Below are 15720 nucleotides of genomic sequence, written 5' to 3' on the forward strand. Positions count from 1 at the left end.
GGCTAATTGTTGATGCATTTTTTCAATTTTACTTTTCTTGCCGACCGTACGCAATATGTCTTAATTTTACAGACCCTTGAAATTACAGTTATTTTTGAACAAATATGGCTGAAGCTCGTCTCGCCGTATCAAAAATTAAAGTTGATTATCATGCTGTAGGAACCAGTAAAAGTGAAGCAGAAACTGAGTTTTTTACGTCTTTTTACAAGTCGACAAAGCAGTGTTTTCGTCGCACAAGGTATGTAAACATATGTCTGTTACTTAGTTCGTGTTCATGTTACTTCTTTCTTGCCGCTATCATTTATTTAATACGGCATGACAAATATGAATCGGTAAGTCAAATCTGACAAATGGAAAAATTGATTTATGTTCCATCAGTTGTTATATAACAAACATTTTAGACAACAAAAGAAATTTGCAGAATATATTAAATCTTTTTGTGATTCTTGTGGACAGAAACGCCTACACGACACCCAACCATGTCCAATGTTGCATAACATATGTCAAAGTCCAAACTTGATCACAAATGCTAACCTACGTGACCTGATGCTTATAGTGAAGGACAATCGCGTTTCTTGACCATAAAATTTCACCTGCCATCATGTACGTACGCGCTTTTTACGGTATTTTTTGACTTATTGAATTTTTCTTTTCCAGATCACAAATTTTGAACGGCCTATGGCCAACAACTCCTAGTAATCTTCTTCTGACATGGGCGGTTGTGGGATTCTTGATGTATTTGGAAAATATTTATTTAAAACCAATCACAAGCAGGCTGTTTCTTATTGGGAATTTTCTTCACATTAATCATTATCATTTATATCTTCGGATTTTGGCCATCTCGTTTATAACGGCTGCTGGATTCTTTATCGTTCTTCTTTATGCAAGGCAATGGTCTTTGAGAATACTGCTGTCATACAGAGGATGGATGTGTTAGTAGTGTTGATTGATTATTTGATTCATCATGACTTGTATTGTTTCACTTTTCTACTGTTCACAATGGTGTTGACTGTTGTTGTAATGACTGTGAGCATTGATGTTAAAGTAGGAATTTTCTTGTGACTTATCTGACAATATCCCACAGCATTGAGAGTTGACACAGTTGTACAAGTGTGCATAAGTGACTCATTTCTCCATGAGTAGCTTTAGATTATGTCAATTTTTGCGTGGCTTGCAGGAACAAATTTCTCTGGATCGAATGTTTATTTTGCAGTTGTTAAAAATCTCACTGTTCCAAGGCTCATATACTTTCGCTTTTCTTACAGATGAGAATCCTCGTAGCCAAAGTTACAAGACATTAATATGGGGTTTGTTTGCATTACCATTGGTGGTGCCCATCCTCGATTGTACAGTTATCAAAACAGCTTGCACGCATGCCTGTGCCAAATTTGCATGGCACATGTCAGGGATACCTCAAGTCAGTCAAACATATACTTCAGGACAATGAGTATGAAGAGATGAAGAAACTGGCTGTGGTATGCAGTTTCACGACTTGGATCAATAGTTAATTGCAAATTAGCTTGTCTTTTTCAATATTGTATAAAAATATGGCTGTATTAATCTGTTAATGGCTAAATTGTTATGGGTTGATTCGATGAAACAACATTTTATTTGTAAGCTTGAGGTCATTTTTTCATTTCGAACTTGTGGGTTTTTGTGACATTTACAAGTTACACCAGGAAGTGCTAAATCAACTTTGCAATTTTATACAAATTGCCTTGCTAAATTGTGAAATGTGAATTCTGACCCTGTGTGATTATTTGTAATTATTTTTAGAATTTCGAGTCCAATCTTGGTCCAAAGTTGCAGTTTATACTTCAACTACGATCATGGTTCAAGTCAAATTATTACACGGACTGGTGGTATGACAGAGAACGTATTACCTCACTTGAATGTGTTGAGAAACCTGCGCATTGCGTAGCATGATAAAGCTTTGAATTTTATTTACTTACAGGGAGAAATATGTTTATCTAATGAGCCGTGACTCAATTGCCATCAACAGTAACTATTATTGCATTGATCATGCGTTTTGGAAGCCAACAGGAGTTCAAACAGCAAGGTGAAATTAATATATACCTAGTTTTGTTGTTTGATGAAACACTTTGATTGATGGAAAGTCATTTTTATCTTAGTTACAACTCATAGAAGTTAGAGGCTTACAGCTATTGTCTGTCAAAATGTTTTAATGCTCCCAATTCTGATAATTTACAATGAGTTCATGAAGGTGTGCCTTTCCCTACCCCCCTCATTGAAAGCTCTGCATGTTCCGGCATAATTACTCTAAAATTTCTTATTTCAGAGCTGCTGTATTTACAGCTCTTCTTTACGAGTACTACTGTCATATTGAAAATGAGGAATTGGAACCTTTGAGCATAAGGAAGACCATACCTCTATGTATGGATCAATACAAGAGAACATTTAAGACGAGTAGGTAAGAAGAAGCACTATATGTTCTTGTAAAACTAAAGATCAAATTTCTTAAAAACAGTGATGTAATAATTTACCATCTATCAAATTTATGTGAATAGCAAATATATGCACAAATTGGTATGCAGATAAACACAAAGTCAAGCTGATTTCATGCGATTATTGAAGCAATATTTCTTGCAGCTTCTGTTTAATTGTTTTTTTCCCAAAGAATTAATCACAAATAGTTGCATAGCCATGTCACCAGTTTTAGTTTAGTAATGTTGTGTAAACTCAGGGCCTAAAGAAAAATTACCATAGCAGGCGTAGCTATATAATTAAGCAGACTGTCTATGCCACGAAAATTACAGAAAGCAAACGTCAATCGATATTAGCTGTTTCCTTTAACTTAACCTATGAAACTGTTTTTCTAATCAACAGTAAAAATGTCCTTCAATTTTAAGAATCCCGGGAAAAGAAGTTGATGTTATTGCTCATTATCATCATTCCTTTAATGAGGTTGGTTTTATGCAGTGCATATTGAAGCTTTAGCACACTCACTTGTGATGAAATATCTTTATATTTAGCACATCGTCGTGTTCTGTAATGGTAATATGTATCAAGTGGACGTATCAGATGACCACGGAACGCCTGCCTCATTATTGGATCTTGAAAAGCAATATGAATGGATCAAGCATGATGCATACCAGTCTAAAAGTATGAAATTTAGAGGGTGGCAATTTCTTCATAGTACCCCCTTCGTTAGTGACAAGGAAACATTTGCTAAACCAGTTATTTCCTGTGGTACCACCACCTTATAATGTTGTATAAAAATTTTACAGCAAAATATGTTACCCATGCCTTGGTGAGATCAGTGAGATGCTTACCTTAAAAGATCTGCTTAGTGTTATGTTCATAATTTATTACCAGGATGTTGCTGGGGTTTTACCAAGGTGTTACCAATTTATTACTAGGGTGTTACGAAGGTGTTACCAGGGTGTTACCAATATGTTACTAGGGTTTTACCAGGGTGTTACCAAGGTGTTACCAGAGTGTTACGAATGTGTTACTAGGGTTTTACCAGGGTGTTACCAGAGTGTTACCGATATGTTACTAGGGTGCTACCAGGGTGTTACCAATGTGTTACCAGGGTGTTATCAATGTGTTGCTAGGGTTTTACTAGGGTGTTACCAATGTGTTACCAGGGTGTTACCAATGTGTTACCAGGGTGTTACCAATGTGTTACTAGGGTTTTACCAAGGTGTTACACACCAGTGTTTACTCTGGGAAAGATCATGACAGGTGTTTTGCACTTTTCAATGGTACTTTTTTTGCTGTTAGCTACTAAAGAGCAACCTGTTGGATGTATACCAGCATTGACAAGTCTACCACGTACAGAATGGTACAATATTCGACAAGAACATTTCTCAGATGGTATCAATAAGGATTCTTTGGATATTATTGATCACGCTTTATTTATTGTAAGTCCCGTCTGACCTTATATCGTGTTGTACTGTCATCATGCCTGCTGCTTTTTGTTATGAAGCACCGTGTATAGTCTTTTTTTCTTTTATACTGTCCTCTCTTGTTTTGTACAGTCCTCTCTTTCTTATAAACAGTCCTTTCTTTTATACTGTCCTTCCTTTCTTTTATACACCCTCATTATTCTCTACTTTTACCATCGTTGCTTCACTAGTCTCTGCTTTTAACAAACGTTGCCTCGCCATTCTCTACTTTTACGAGGGTGGGCATGAGCCTCCCAAATAGTTTTGAAAGATTTAAAATCTTGTGCCAAATCTCTCAAATCACACCTTCATAACATAACTGTTACGTCAAATAATGACCAATCGATAGACTTCTGTACTGTACATGTACCAGCGAACGCATTTTGTGTGTGTAGGATTTTCTGTGCGTAGGAATCCTTAAATTAAATTTATTGAGATCATATTTTAGAGGTATACGTATAAGTTTGCCTCGGGATATCCCTAGAAATCTTATGCCTTGAGGACGACCCACCCCACCCCCCTCACTATATGTTATATAGTGTCCGCCATTGTTTAAGGTCCTCATTCCTGTTGTATACACTCCTTGGGGGATACCCCATCAAGTTCACTTTGTGTAGCTGTAATATAAATTTTTAGTAATTGTGCCACCAACAAAGTACTGTTTGGAAAACATAACTCGCTCCTCTCGTTTGTTATACGAAGTTTGATCAACGAAAGCTTTCCTTGTGAATATCTTTCCTTTCAACAGGTTGTGTTGGATGAACATGAAATACCTGACATCAGCGAGCGTTCCAAATACCTTCTTCACGGTGATGGAAAATCGTTTTGGTTCGATAAAAGTTTCTCAGTTGTTGTATTTGCGGACGGTAAACTTGGTATGAATGCAGAACACTCGTGGGCTGATGCTCCTGTCATAGGACATTTACTGGAGTACACGATCACTGAAGAGTTAGTGTCATATATTATCATAGTTGTAGTCTTTACATGTATGTAGATGTAGAGCGTCCAGTTTAGCATAGTCCTGAGAAGGACTGTTGTTGTGATGTTGACTGACGTTTCGACAACCTTAGCAGTAGTCATACTTACCGGACTCTACTAATCTGGACGATATACATCCACAAACATGTAACGATACTCCTGGGTTCAAACCATTTACTATATACTTGTAGTCTGTCGATATACTCTTAGAATGGATCTGTGGATCCTTATGAATATTGACAAGGCGGAGTATAAATCGATCACCGAAGACTTAGAAAAATCCCCTCATAATTAAAGTCAATTTCATAACCCCATATATTTCTAAAGAAGACCTGTAATTTGGCTGCGAACGTACAAGGTTATCATATTTTGAAACTGTCGTTTCGTTTTCAATTTCCTAGGTTCTTATACCGTACATACAACGATAAAGGTAGATGCAAGCCGTTCGGTAAAGTCCACAATTCCAATGGCCAATCAACACATCCTATGAAGTTGTACTTTGATGTGACGCAGAAACTTGCATCCCATATTGAAAATGCTGTCACACGAGCGAAGAAGGTATATCTATGGTTGTATCCTCTTTATGTATGGCTTTATCCTTTATATCTATGGTTGTATCCTCTTTATGTATGGCTTTATCCTTTATATCTATGTCTGTATCCTCTTTATGTATGGCTTTATCCTTTATATCTATGGTTGTATCCTCTTTATGTATGGCTTTATCTTTTATATCTATGGTTGTATCCTCTTTATGTATATCTGTATCCTCTATATGTATATCTGTATCCTCTATATGTATGTCTGTATCCTCTTTATGTATGGCTTTATCTTTTATATCTATGGTTGTATCCTCTATATGTATGGCTTTATCTTTTATATCTATGTCTGTATCCTCTTTATGTATGGCTTTATCTTTTATATCTATGGTTGTATCCTCTATATGTATGGCTTTATCTTTTATATCTATGTCTGTATCCTCTTTATGTATGGCTTTATCTTTTATATCTATGGTTGTATCCTCTATATGTATATCTGCATCCTCTATATGTATGTCCATATCCTCTATATGTAAGTTTGTATCCTCTATATATATGTTTGTATCCTCTTTATGTATGTCTGTACCTCTATATGTATGTCTGTAACCTCTATGTATGTCTGTATCCTCTATATATATGTCTGTATCCTCTATATGTATGTGTGCATCCTCTATATCTATGTCTGTATCCGCAATATCTATGTCTGTATTCCCAATATCTATGTCTGTTATCCTCAATGTATGTCTGTATCCTTTATATATATATATATATGTCTTTATCCTCTATATTTATGTCTGTATCCCCAATAACTATGTCTGTATCCCCAATATCTATGTCTGTATCTCCACTATCTATGTCTGTTATCCTCTATATCTATGTCTGTATCCTCTATATCTATGTCTGTATCCCCAATATCTATGTCTGTATCCCTACATCTATGTCTGTATCCCCAATATCTATGTCTGTATCCCCAATATCTATGTCTGTATCCCCAATATCTATGTCTGTATCCTCGTCGACTATCTTCCCTTTCAGAATAACGATGATCTACAGTTGAAGCTTTTGAGTATGGATGATGTTGGTAAAGGTTTCATAAAAAAATGTAAAATGAGTCCTGATGCTTTCATTCAAGCAGCTTTACAACTTGCTTACTATCGCGATAGTGGCGGTGTTCTTCCGCTTACGTATGAAGCTTCCATGACAAGATTATATTTGCATGGACGGACGGAAACTGTACGATCGTTAACCGACGAGTCACGAGCTTTTGTTTTGTAAGTTTGCATGCATTCTGTATCTTATATCATATAATGTATCGTGGAGTTGGATCCAGGCATTTGATTGTATGGTAGGTGTTGACTAGGGATTTGATTGTATCGTTTGTGTGGACCGGGGGTTTTGATTGTATTGTAAGTGTGGACCGGGAGGTTTGATTGTATCGTAGGTGTGGACTGGGGGCGGTTTGATTGTATTGTAGGGGTGGACTGGGGTTTGATTGTATCGTAGGTGTAGACTGGGGCAGTTTGATTGTATTGTAGATGTAGACTGGGGGTTTGATTGTATGGTAGGTGTGGACTGGGGGTTTGATTGTATGATAGTTGTGGACTGGTGGCTGATTGTATCGTAGGGTTAGACCCTGGGTTGTGTTGCCTCACAAATGCATGAGTGTAGAAATGAAGTTCCTCTGAGTACGTACGTGCATACGTTATAACTGCAAACATTCTGCTTGAAGAGAGGCCTGAATAAGAAAGGCAATATGTGCTTGTATGTTTAGTTGACAGAAACACACGTTGCTTACCATGTTACCGCAGTGTGCTTTAATAAAAAATAGACACGTGATTGATTTATCTACAATTATTGACATACGTAGAGCTATGGAAGACCCAGATGTTCCACCTGAACAGAAAATATGTCTTCTTCGTGAATCTGTGAAACGCCATCAGGTATGTTGCATAGTACACCCTTACAAAATACCATTTCTTGAACGATATTTTCTGTTCATTTGATGTCATGAATTTCTTTAAATCCATTGCAGGTGTTGTATAAAGACTGCATGAATGGAAAAGGAATTGATCGTCATTTGTTTTCACTCTATGTGGTAGCCAAAGGACAGGGTCATGTAAGTGTTTAATACTGTGGTATTCTTCATGTTTTTCTTCGTGTAACCACGTATCCTGTTATGCACTTATCTAAATGTTGACCACGGAATGGTGTTCTTAATGTTAACCTTAGTATAAGTACCTACATGTCCTGTGATGTACTTGTGTAGGTAGTGATCACAGCATGTGGTATTGTAAATGTTTACCTCATCTCTTAGACATACTTTTGTAGGAATGGTGTTCTTAATGTTAACCTTAATATAAGTACCTACATGTCCTGTGATGTACTTGTGTAGGCAGTGATCACAGCATGTGGTAATGTAAATGTTTACCTCATCTCTTAGACATTCTTTTGTAGGAATGTGAATTTCTTAAGCGTGCGCTAACTTTACCTTGGACACTATCAACAAGTCAACAACCACAACAGCAAATGTTCAGACTTCCTGGTTACACTGTGAATGATCCTGCTTTTCGAGACATGGTGAGGCCTGGCATTTTGTATTTAAAAGAAACATGGCATGTGAACTATTTGATGATTATGTTGTAGATTTGCCCAGGTGGTGGATTTGGTCCTGTGGTGGATGATGGTTATGGTGTGTCTTACATGGTTCCTGATGACAATTATTTCTTTTTCCACATTTCTTCCAAAAGATCATCATCGAAAACTGATTCAGAGAGGTTCATGGATCATGTAGTGAAAAGTCTCCATGACATGAAGGCAATGTTTCTTGAAGTGGAAGGAAAAGGAAAAGGAGCCAAGAAAAAAGACCAATGAATGTTGCACGGTAACATGGTTTCAATCATGAAATCATATTTATGTTCTTAGTACTTGACCTTTGGAATGATTAGGTTATTAAAGTTAAATAAAGGTAATTTTGTAAAATTTCAAGGTGTGTTATTTTTATATGTAAATGCGTTTTTTTACACAGATGTTAATGTTGTACCATTTTAGTTATGCTGTGTAACTATTTAACATGTTCAGGAAAAATTGTATTTTATGATCTGTACATTCAAACTTTTTCAGCATTTTTATCTCATTTGTACAGTAATGAGGATGTAATAAATATTTATTACTCAAAGACTTTGTCATTTCATTCGAGTGAACGCCAAATCTTCAAGCTCTTAAGCTATGGGAACTTTAACACAACATTCAGTCCCGGGGTATTTAGGTAAATCCAATTGATATTTGTCTTGCAGAACTTCTGGCACAAATCTTCCACCAACAAAGTGATGTTGTCCACAAAAGAGCTTTGCACAAAGCTTTGGAGCAGTAAGAGAAATCAAAAAATCCGGTTGTAATCCATCTGGTGCTCCTTTTTCCACATCCCAGCCTACAAGAAAATAGACAGTGTAAAATTGAATAGTCTATTTTCAGAGTGTTGCATCCTGAAGCTAATGCTTTCACAATAAATTTTTGGAAAATTCAATGTCTGTTGTCTTTACCTAACCAAAAGTATTTCTTTATTACCTGAAGGCACATCAACTGAACATAAAGGAATTTTGACACTTTTTAATGAATCTATTATAGCACCAAATGGCTCACGAATATTCCCTTTAAAACTAAACCCAAATATGGCATCCACTATAAATGTGTAGCTGTCATCAATGTCTTTGCAAGAAGGGAGCACATCAACAAATGGAATATTCATCAGAGTACATTGAGTGACAAGGTTATTGAACAGGTCTTTGTTTGGTCTTTTGGATAAAAATAAAAGGAGTATAACCCTAAAATAAAAATTTGAAGTAAGTGTTGTATATCTACAATGAAAATACAATATTATCTCGACCCCTTGATGAATAAGTGTTCAATATCCACATCCCCACGATGTCATATAGATAAATTCAAGCATGAACTTACAAACATTTTCAAATGCCTAGCAGCAACTAAACCGTCTCCTCCGTTATTTCCAGGTCCGCAGCACACCAGTACATTGTTCGATTGTTTTTCGCACAAGGGATATACTTTAGCCAGGGCAACGGCGACACTGAGTCCAGCCAACTCCATGAGTTGATCAACACTAAAAGCGAACTTTGTAAACAATTCTTGATCGATGTTCTGAGCTTCTTCCTGAGTAAGGTACTTCATTGTTATTGTTCTCCTCAATTGAAATCCAAAAACGCAACCAAGAGAGCTTTTTCTTGCGAGAAACAACCGCAAAGACATACAAACAGTAGAGCAATAGTACTTTGCTTAGGATCCTACGGAACTGAATTTACCTACCTCCGACATGTTTACCCTCAGGAGTATGCCCCAAGTGGTATGCCCCCTATGGTACAATCCCCGCTACAGGATGAAGTACAATTATAGCCTCCGATGGATAAATAAATGAAAATTTGAAGACAGACGAGTTTAATATACAAACTTCAAACAATTATGAATCAAAGTCATTGGGTAATTTCTTTTTTCATTTAACATATTCTGGGTTCAGTTTTTTAGATTTTAGTTCTTATAGATGACTTACTTTGTTTACGTTTTGCAAATTAACCCAAGCCAAGAGATTTTGCACTCGACCAAATCTGCTTGCCAGCAAAAGGCAAGCATCTTCCTTGATTTCCTCCCATTTATTAGTCTCGTTCTTACTTATTTATTGAAGAAAAAGCCAAAGGACGTCGAAGGAGAGATGATTTGGAAAAACGGTTTGAGCTGGAGAGATGTTTATTTTCAGGTTCATTCTATTGATCTTTATTTGTTTATTATTTGTAAATGTTTTTGAAAGAATTGCCGTGTCTTTGTCTGTGTAGACGTCTGGTCGTTCAATGTATCTGTATCCAAAAAGAAGGGGAATTAAACAAGTTCTGTTTGAAATACCATTTATAAAGGTATGAAATATTAAGTACTTTGAATGAGCGAAATATCACTTGTTGTTATTGTTGTTGATGTTGTTGTTCTTGTTGTTATTGCTGTTGATGTTGTTGTTGTAAATGATGTTGTTGTTGTTGTTGTTGTTGTTGTTCAGGAGCTTTTTCTTTTAGTGCCTATATTAGGGTCTGGAATTAACTTCATTAGATAATCAAATCAATTTTAAAAACATTTGCAATATATTTGATAAATCAACATTTCATCTTCATATGTTTATGCAGTTTTTGGTCCTGCACATAGATGACTTTGTGGCAAATGTGACATAAAAATGAATTTCTACTATTTAAACATTTTCTATGATAATTACCTAAAACTGTACACCGATGTGCGGCATCTTAAGTTTCTAGTGCAACTGTTTAAGAAGATTCTGTATAACAGCCTTATTCAGTATAACAAAAGCTACATCTTCAATGCATGTGCTTTCCTTTTTACATCATATCTGGTGGGCAGTAACCAACTTCTTGGTTACAAAAACCTATAAGGAGTTACTTCCCTGAGCTAATATACGTAGGCAGTTTTTAGGCACTTGTGTATTTCCTTGTTCTTTAGATAGATGAAATCATTAAAGGTACCAAAGGGTTTTCAAAAAACACTTTCAGAATAGTATTGATATCTGGTGCAATTGAACAATTCAAATTTCCAGCTAACGTGGTAAATCATTTATCTTATGTGAGCAATTTTACCCTCATCATATTTTGACCTAACATTTTATTCTTACAAGGAACAAACAACAATTCATCAATGGATTGGAAATTTGGCGATGCTGTGGCTTTTGAAAGATAAGGAGCTACTGGAGTCGCTAAATCTGAACGCATAGAAAGGTATGTGTTATTTTTGTTAAGCGTTTGTAATCTTTCTGAAAACACCAGTATTATATTTTTTGTCTTTATTACTTGTGTTTTAAATCATAGGTAACCCTCGAAGGCCATAATGGAAGTTCTAAAAGGTACTTCATTTAATCACCATGTACTTTTTTAATTCATATTTGGACTTAAGGCTTTCATTTGCAAGATGATCACAATGATCCACATTTAGCCTTCATTATCCACCTCAGTTTTAACCATTCAATCTTCAACTACAATTTTTCAATAAATATGCTACATAGTGGTTTAACCATTCAATCTTCAACTACAATTTTTCAATAAATATGCTACATAGTGTATTTCTTGATTCTATGTTTCAGTAGCGATGAGAAAAAGCATCGTGTTTTTTTCACTTTATGGAATGGCGAGATGATAGGTTTACTTGTACATCCTACATGGACTTTTACTGATGTCTATTCACATCTTTTTGCTTTTACCTGTAAACCTGGTACCTGCTCCCTGTGCCAATTGTAATCAATTGTGCACCCTCTGGGCAGTGGATATTGCTGGCTCAGGTGTGTTTTCAATATTTGATTTCTTCAAATTTTCAAAGCATCAAAGTACCAAAATATAGTTTTTTTTAATTTAGCAAGGCATGTACACAAAGATGAGTTACTTGTACAGTTAGAAAAATCAGGGCATTCCTTATTCTTAATGGAACATCAACATAAGGTTAGTTGTTGTGTAATTACCATCTAAAGCAGGGTGGGCAACTTCTCCAGTCGGGTGGGCAACTTCTCCAGTCGGCTGGCCAGATTTAGGAAAATGAAGTTATTGGTGGGCCGGATTATTACATGAATAACATTCAATATCTTAATCACAGATATAGACGGATACAGTCGGCGGGCCAGTCAAAATTCCTTCAGGGGCCGGACCCGGCCCGCAGGCCGTATGTTGCCCACCCCCGATCTAAATTGTCAATGTCTACTTGAATTCCGTCTTCCAAGACTTTTGTTATCATATTTTTAGTTGCTGGTTGTACATTTTGGGGACTATTCTTATGAAGCTCTGACTACTCCATCTGAAATCACAGCTAAAGAGGTTTTGACAGTTTTATTAAAATTTTGCACTTCATTTTCAACTGCATATTATGTAAAGTAAAAAATGTGAGCCAGAAACCAAATTTATAAGCCAGATCCCTATATTCAACGAATTCCCTTTTTTAGATTTTAAAAATGGACGAAGTTTCCAGCAAGTTACGAAAATTAAGTTGCTTTGATCCTAGCTTGTTTCTTTGCTATGACAATGGAAAAGGTTTTAAAATGCGACTACTTTGTCGGCCATTTAACCACGTGATTGATATAATTTGCGATACCACGTGATTGATATAATTTAATGTGTGTGTGATATCTTTTATAGAAGTTCAGTTTTGTATGAACGATAATCCTCTGAACTATACGGAACATGGTAAATAGATGTCTGTGAATTTATCTCTCAATTTGTTTAATTGACGTACAAGCTCTGGACAGTGGCTCGGAGCGCACATTAGGAAGTGGAATGGGTCGAGATTATGGCACTCTTCAGCTTTTGTGTTACATACGTAAAAGTCGATCCAGAAGCTGATAGAGAATGAAAAACGGCAGTTTCGCTGAAATTGTGATCTTTTCTATAAAATACAGACACTGCATTAGTCGGTTCCACAATGCCCCCATTTTTTGGAATGTGCGCCCTTGTGTTGTTAGAGACTTGTTGCCCGAAGCTTGAATAACGTTGTCATGTTAATGATGACATATTGAAGCGTATTCGAAGGTGTAAACAGTCCCAGATCGTCCGTCTTTATATAACTTGCATGGTAACTTGGTTTTTTTGTGATTTATTAGGAAAGATAGTCGCAAGAAGCAAGAGAGTTCGAGTGAAAAGCCTAAAAAAGACGGATTACCGAGCGATCGCTGAAATACGTTGGACTGAGGTGTTAAAATGAACTTCTAATGTGTAATCATCATACTATCTCATTGAGGTTTTTCTTTGTATGTAAATACAATTTTTATTTCATACTGAGTTATCTCTTGTTCATAGTTTGAAAAACATCGGCAAAGACAAAAAGCGACTCAAGCAGCAAAGGAATGCTTATCGGAGCAAATCAAACTCTCGTCGAACGTTGATAAGGAATTGTGTTTTGTTGAAGACCATTTTGCTGCGAGTGATTGTAGACCCAGCCGTCGAACAGCAGTTGAGAAGTATTCTCGTGCGAAAATCTTACCTAAAACATCTAGTTTTGCCAACGATAATGTTGGTTCGTCAGTTCCTTGTGAGACAGCGAATGCTCGGGAAAATAAAAATATAATTTATGATTTGAAAGAAGAAGAGAAGACGCCGAACACCTTTACTTCAGATGCGCAATACATTGACAATTCATGCGATGAGATTGCCCATGCGTCTAACAACGGGAAACTGGTTGTTTCTGAACCAAATGTTCATAAATCATGTTCAAATATCTCAAACGATAGCGAGGAGAAAAGAAACTGTCTTGATGACAAGAGTTCAAATGTCATTGCCACACGATGTGGGTCAGAAAGTACGATCCAAAGCTCTGAGCATGACTTGAAGGACGAAGACAATGAAGACCGTACTTGTGATGTCACTAATCATGATGTCACTAGTGACATAGCCCCGCCACCGACGAGTGACGAAACTGTAATTTGTAAAAATTACGTGAACTGTAATGTAAACAGAAACGAGGAAAGCTCCTTTCTTGATGATGGCAGTACAACTGACATTTATAATGACCGTATTTCCCGTAAGGCCGAATCTAGCATCAATATTCCTTGTTCTGCCACTTCTTGTGCTGGCTCACGTGATCTCTTGGGGCATCGTGTAGAGCGCTCCGTATCTGTGCAACCAGTTTTAAAAGATCAAGGATTACTTAGGGATGAGACCCTTGGAGTGCAAAGAGGAATGCGTCGTTGCATATCGGATTTAAACGTACGATACTCGTACACGTGTGCTGCGAACTGCGCAGACTCAATAGACGATAACACTGCTTCTTCAATTGGTTCAAAAGTTATGTCGGAATCAGATCTTGTAGATAAAGACGATGTGCTACGAGTCACTGACATCCATCTGCCGAAAGTTTGTGATGAAGAAGTTATATTTGCTATACCTGAATGTGACAAGTTTACCGGACCCACGTGGACATTTTCTAAGCGCGTTGAGAAATGCGTGAGGAAAATACTCGATGTGAAACTTGATTATTCTAAAGTGGAAACATTGATAGCTGACGAGCTCTGCTTGATACTGTATGAATTGATGGAACATGGTCTAAAAAAGACGATTTTTGGTCTTTCCTTGTTTTCAATTGGTGCCAATGTGTGGGTTGTCTGTCAAACTGTGTGCAAGGTAAAGTTTGTTGCATAAAGTACGTATTTAATGAAAGTGCATATGTGACGTCACTGTGTTCAAGGTAAAGTTTGTTGCATAAAGTACGTATTTAATGAAAGTGCATATGTGACGTCACTGTGTGCAAGGTAAAGTTTGTTGCATAAAGTACGTATTTAATGAAAGTGCATATGTGACGTCACTGTGTGCAAGGTAATATTTGTTGCATAAAGTACGTATTTAATGAAAGTGCATATGTGACGTCACTGTGTACAAGGTAAAGTTTGTTACATAAAGTACGTATTTAATGAAAGTGCATATGTGACGTCACTGTGTGCAAGGTAAAGTTTGTTGCATAAAGTACGTATTTAATGAAAGTGCATATGTGACGTCACTGTGTGCAAGGTAAAGTTTGTTGCATGAAGTACGTATTTAATGAAAGTGCATATGTGACGTCACTGTGTGCAAGGTAAAGTTTGTTGCATAAAGTACGTATTTAATGAAAGTGCATATGTGACGTCACTGTGTGCAAGGTAAAGTTTGTTGCATAAAGTACGTATTTAATGAAAGTGCATATGTGACGTCACTGTGTGCAAGGTAAAGTTTGTTGCATAAAGTACGTATTTAATGAAAGTGCATATGTGACACCACTGTATTAAGGTATTTGTTGCATAAAGTACGTATTTAATGAAAGTGCATATGTTCGTCACTGTGCAAGTAAAGTTGTTGCATAAAGTACGTATTTAAAAAGTGCATATGTGACGTCACTGTGTACAAGGTAAAGTATTGTTTAATGTAATGTTAATGAAAGTGCATATGTGACGTCACTGTGTGCAAGGTAATATTTGAAAAGCAAGTATATTTAATGAAAGTGCATATGTGACGTCACTGTGTGCAAGGTAAAGTTTGTTAATAAAGTGCGTATTTATGAATGTGCGTGTGTTACTAAAGTACTTTTTTTTGCAATCAATACGTTTTAAGAAAGCTGTGACATGAAGTACATGAATGTCACCCCAATTTACGTCACCTTCAAGCATCGCTGGTTGCTTCAACAGGTAGAGCTACCATTGTGAAGAGTTGCATAGATGTTTAAAACTGTACAGTGACGTCATCCGAAATTACGTCACAAGCTGTGTAATCTGGACATTACAAAACTGCAAT

At 36.5% G+C, this 15720-nt stretch overlaps 4 protein-coding genes across 5 annotated transcripts; 3 read left to right on the forward strand and 1 right to left on the reverse strand.

Annotated features, from left to right (window-relative positions):
• Positions 1–23: 23 nt before the first annotated feature.
• Positions 24–8600, forward strand: LOC124450417 (carnitine O-palmitoyltransferase 1, liver isoform-like). The gene is given in 18 exon segments (XM_047001073.1): positions 24–238; positions 658–932; positions 1266–1316; positions 1319–1366; positions 1369–1475; positions 1777–1862; positions 1955–2059; positions 2300–2431; positions 2871–2925; positions 2994–3123; positions 3748–3887; positions 4660–4859; positions 5291–5447; positions 6461–6696; positions 7293–7365; positions 7458–7541; positions 7880–8002; positions 8069–8600. Coding segments are annotated over 18 exon segments (2364 nt in total). The 5' UTR covers positions 24–104; the 3' UTR covers positions 8297–8600.
• Positions 8400–9752, reverse strand: LOC124450426 (NAD(P)H-hydrate epimerase-like). The gene is given in 4 exon segments (XM_047001083.1): positions 8400–8852; positions 8990–9234; positions 9236–9246; positions 9380–9752. Coding segments are annotated over 4 exon segments (771 nt in total). The 5' UTR covers positions 9686–9752; the 3' UTR covers positions 8400–8643.
• Position 9753: 1 nt separating this feature from the next.
• On the forward strand, positions 9754–11198 carry LOC124452285. The gene is made up of 5 exons (XM_047002864.1): positions 9754–9913; positions 10116–10187; positions 10264–10341; positions 10931–11032; positions 11103–11198. The coding sequence occupies exons 1-5, from the start codon at positions 9896–9898 to the stop codon at positions 11196–11198; spliced, it is 366 nt and encodes a 121-aa protein (XP_046858820.1). The 5' UTR covers positions 9754–9895.
• Positions 11199–11290: 92 nt separating this feature from the next.
• LOC124450420 lies at positions 11291–15197 on the forward strand. Of its 2 annotated transcripts, XM_047001077.1 has the most exons (9): positions 11291–11327; positions 11568–11759; positions 11834–11916; positions 12214–12285; positions 12411–12498; positions 12604–12651; positions 13065–13153; positions 13261–14580; positions 14645–15197. In XM_047001077.1, the coding sequence occupies exons 2-9, from the start codon at positions 11654–11656 to the stop codon at positions 14660–14662; spliced, it is 1824 nt and encodes a 607-aa protein (XP_046857033.1). In that variant the 5' UTR covers positions 11291–11327; positions 11568–11653; the 3' UTR covers positions 14663–15197. The 2 variants fall into 2 exon arrangements, with proteins under 2 accessions (XP_046857033.1, XP_046857032.1); XM_047001076.1 differs by having other exon boundaries at positions 11565–11759; positions 13261–15197.
• Positions 15198–15720: the final 523 nt, after the last annotated feature.

The sequence above is a fragment of the Xenia sp. Carnegie-2017 genome, unplaced genomic scaffold (genome assembly GCF_021976095.1).
Source record: "Xenia sp. Carnegie-2017 unplaced genomic scaffold, XeniaSp_v1 HiC_scaffold_24, whole genome shotgun sequence".
Taxonomy (NCBI): Eukaryota; Metazoa; Cnidaria; class Anthozoa; order Malacalcyonacea; family Xeniidae; genus Xenia; species Xenia sp. Carnegie-2017.

Excerpts from the sequence above, each read along its gene's own strand:
- LOC124450420 (XM_047001076.1), top strand. The coding sequence starts at position 11,654 with ATGTCTATTCACATCTTTTTGCTTTTACCTGTAAACCTGGTACCTGCT. Across the intron at positions 11,760-11,833 it reads AGTGGATATTGCTGGCTCAG|CAAGGCATGTACACAAAGAT; the intron begins GTGTGTTTTCAA and ends TTTTTAATTTAG. Across the intron at positions 11,917-12,213 it reads TAATGGAACATCAACATAAG|TTGCTGGTTGTACATTTTGG; the intron begins GTTAGTTGTTGT and ends TCATATTTTTAG.
- LOC124452285 (XM_047002864.1), top strand. Across the intron at positions 10,188-10,263 it reads GGAGAGATGTTTATTTTCAG|ACGTCTGGTCGTTCAATGTA; the intron begins GTTCATTCTATT and ends TTGTCTGTGTAG. Across the intron at positions 11,033-11,102 it reads TCAAATTTCCAGCTAACGTG|GAACAAACAACAATTCATCA; the intron begins GTAAATCATTTA and ends TATTCTTACAAG.